The 3,071-nt window shown below is 36.8% G+C and overlaps 1 protein-coding gene across 1 annotated transcript in view; it reads right to left on the bottom strand.

Moving 5' to 3' along the window:
• The window catches only part of HDAC2 (histone deacetylase 2), a 19,534-nt gene extending 17,308 nt beyond the window's left edge, over positions 1–2,226 (bottom strand). The window contains exons 1-3 of the mRNA XM_009289142.2: positions 2,114–2,226; positions 1,532–1,649; positions 493–567 (exon numbers count right to left, since the gene is read on the bottom strand). Of these exons, the coding sequence (XP_009287417.1) occupies positions 493–567; positions 1,532–1,649; positions 2,114–2,188 (268 nt within the window). The 5' untranslated portion in view covers positions 2,189–2,226. The remainder of the gene's footprint in view (positions 1–492; positions 568–1,531; positions 1,650–2,113) is intronic.
• Positions 2,227–3,071: the final 845 nt, after the last annotated feature.

Raw genomic sequence — 3,071 nt, 5'->3', positions numbered from 1 at the left:
ATTTAAATACTTGAAAATGACACTTTATAATTTTATCTTGTTCCCATCATAAACTTACTTCAGTAACTCAAGGATGGCAAGCACGATATCATTGACATAACAGAAACCAGATGCCTCCGATTTCTTGGCATGGTGAAGTCCTCCAGCCCAATTAACAGCCATGTATGTTTGTTGTCTGTTCAATTTTACCGCCCCAGCTGTAAAAAGACACACAAAAATGAAAGGAAATGCACTCAGAAACTTTTGAAGACCTTTAAATCTGTTACATGAAACAGTGTCTTATTTTTTAAATAAGTTGATCCTAGACCTGATCTCTTACCAATACTGAGATACAGACTGTCAAATATGAGATATGTCAAGTAACTGATATACAATTATTATTTATTAAAAAACCTTACATTTGCTTCACTTTTAAATATACTATCAAAGTTTTAAGTTGCTGACATAAACGTAATAAAGCTACAAAATAGCTGGCAAACAACCTATACTTACCAACAGAGCCTCCAGTTGACAGCTGACAAAATTCAAACAGGCCATCAAAGACAGGACAATCTTCTCCAACGTTAACTGTGTAAGAAATGTATTACTTTTCAAAAACAACATTCCAATAGAATTGCTATACGCATGGATAACACTCAGAGATGCAATGCATAGTTCACTCAGCATTTTAAACTACTGCCCCCCGCCCCACCTCATTTTTGTCAGGCTAAATTTTAAACGCTGAAAACAATGTAAAGTCTTATTATCTAAATTACTCCAACCTATCTTTTTTTTCCCCCGCTTTTCAGTTTCCACAGGAAGCTTTGTCTCCTCGTTAGCAAGAAGTTAGATCATTTTTAGATTTTTGAAGAAGTGCTGATTAACATAGGTCATGTAAAGAAACGCACAATTACTTGGAAAAATAATTTGCTGAGAATAAGGCATCATAAAAAGGTTACAATATTGCCTTTTAAATTGATATAATAGCTGTCAAACTGCATTCCTAACAGTACCTTGAGCCTCTTCCTATAATTAAAGAAATAAATTAACAGAAAGGGTGAGCAGTGAATAATGTACAATTTTTACTATCTCCCTCCAACAGGAATGAATAACTCCTTTTCTTGACTTAAACACATTTTCACACACTGATTTTTACTTCTCTACTCTTCTAAAAGCCATTCTTTTTCAGAAAGATTTTGTATCAGAAAAAATTTTAAGACACTTTTGCAAACAGCTCACAACGAAAGTTTAATCTGTGCATTAAGCCTACAGAAAGTATTATTTCATATCTAGAATACACCCTGTGAAAGGGCAGGCAAAAGTCCTTCCATAAGCTTAAAGAACGTTTTTGCCAATATGGCTGCTTTTAATAGAAAAGTCCCATAATTAGTGTAGCTAAAGGCAGGCACATGTTACTCTTGTTACACTATTTCTCTAACCCACCCACACAATTAGGCCATGTTCATACCTCTGTATTGGTGAATATTTAGCTTTAAACAATGCTAACCATCAAAGCACATAAACATAGATTTAGCCTAATGTTGACACTTACATCTCTGCATTTGCTTGCTGTACTCAGACATATTGTCAGGCCTTATTGATCGGAGAAATTTGATGTATTCATCACTATGGTACTTGGTCATTTCCTCAGCAGTAGCTTTGTGGGGTCGCTGATAACGAGAACAAGTTATAGAAATAATCAGTGCTCTGCAAAATCAGCTAACAATTGGCTACAACGGACAACTCAAGAGAAATCTAATCAACTTTGAAGGGAGAACAGTGAAACTGATTGTAGTAGTGTTTTACATAAAGCAAGGACTACTCTGTTGTTAGTATACAACTTGATTAATTCTTTGTGCAGTTACCCCAATGTCCCCCCAAAACTCCACCCCCCCAATCATAAAGATACTGGTGAAAAGTCTCTACCTCACTTTTTCCAGACATGCACAACAATCTGCAATCCTCACCAGTTATAAAATACTGCTTCATTTCTAAGTAAGAGAGATCTGAATACACTATTTACGTATTTTCTATTTCCACTTCCACTTCTCTCCATTTATTTGTGTGAGAATACTTGAAGCCCTTCAAAAATAACTTAAAATGCTCCAGTGGACATTCTATTGCTTATACTCACATAAATTTCCATTTTTCTGTACAAGCCATAATTTAGCAGCAAGTTGTGGGTCATTCGGATCCTATGAGGTTTCATTGGATGCCCTTGTCCATAGTAATAGTTTCCGATATCACCTGTCAATATTACACAAATGAATAGCTATTCATGTCACAAAATAACTTTTCATTGCTACTTAAAAGAATCATTCCCAGAAGAAAGCAAGTATGATGATTCAAAAAACAAACAAACAAACCCCACCACAAACCTATAAAGGGACTACTGTCTATTTCAAAAAGGCCATGAGGAAAAAAACTGCCTATAAAAGGTATATGTCAGAAGCAGAGGGCAAAAAGGAGGCCAAATCTAACACCTTTACTACAAGCAGACAGTAGTGGGGGAGCAAAGATGCCTACAAGAAGTGGTTTCAAATCAAGAGTGAAGAAAACAGTGGGCAGGAACTGGAGAATAAAGTAATGGGAAACAAAACTGGAATTAAGAGGGGAGCAGAAACTACTGATGACATAGCCAAATTATACCACAACAGAGGCTGTAGTAAAACCTACCATTTTGCAGGAGCTGATTTTAAGACACTAACCTCAGCCTGCCCTTAACTACTAACCCTAGCAGTTACATTCCAGAAGTTAGCTTCAGATCCATTGCTGCAACCACATGCACAAACATTCCCCAGACACCTGCTGCTAGGAATCCACAGTAGTTTAACAGAACCTTGTTATCGAGATTAGCCCGTCTCTGTCAAATTGGAGAGCGACGAGACACACAATTAAGATAACAAATTTGACACTAACTTCCAAGAAAAGAATGGCTGCTGTCATGGGCAAGTGTTCTCCCCAGCTCGGGTACTGTTAGAACATACACGCCTCCACTTTGAACACTGACATTCCCAAGACACAAACCATTTTAAATAGAACTAGCGGTCCATATGTTTCCGGAAACGTAGACATGCCTAAAAGGTATGTCC

The sequence above is a fragment of the Aptenodytes forsteri genome, unplaced genomic scaffold (assembly GCF_000699145.1).
Source record: "Aptenodytes forsteri isolate BGI_AS27 unplaced genomic scaffold, ASM69914v1 Scaffold217, whole genome shotgun sequence".
NCBI classification, from domain to species: Eukaryota; Metazoa; Chordata; class Aves; order Sphenisciformes; family Spheniscidae; genus Aptenodytes; species Aptenodytes forsteri.
The sequence above is the reverse complement of the archived record's forward strand: the minus strand, read 5'-3'. Positions and strand labels throughout refer to the sequence as shown.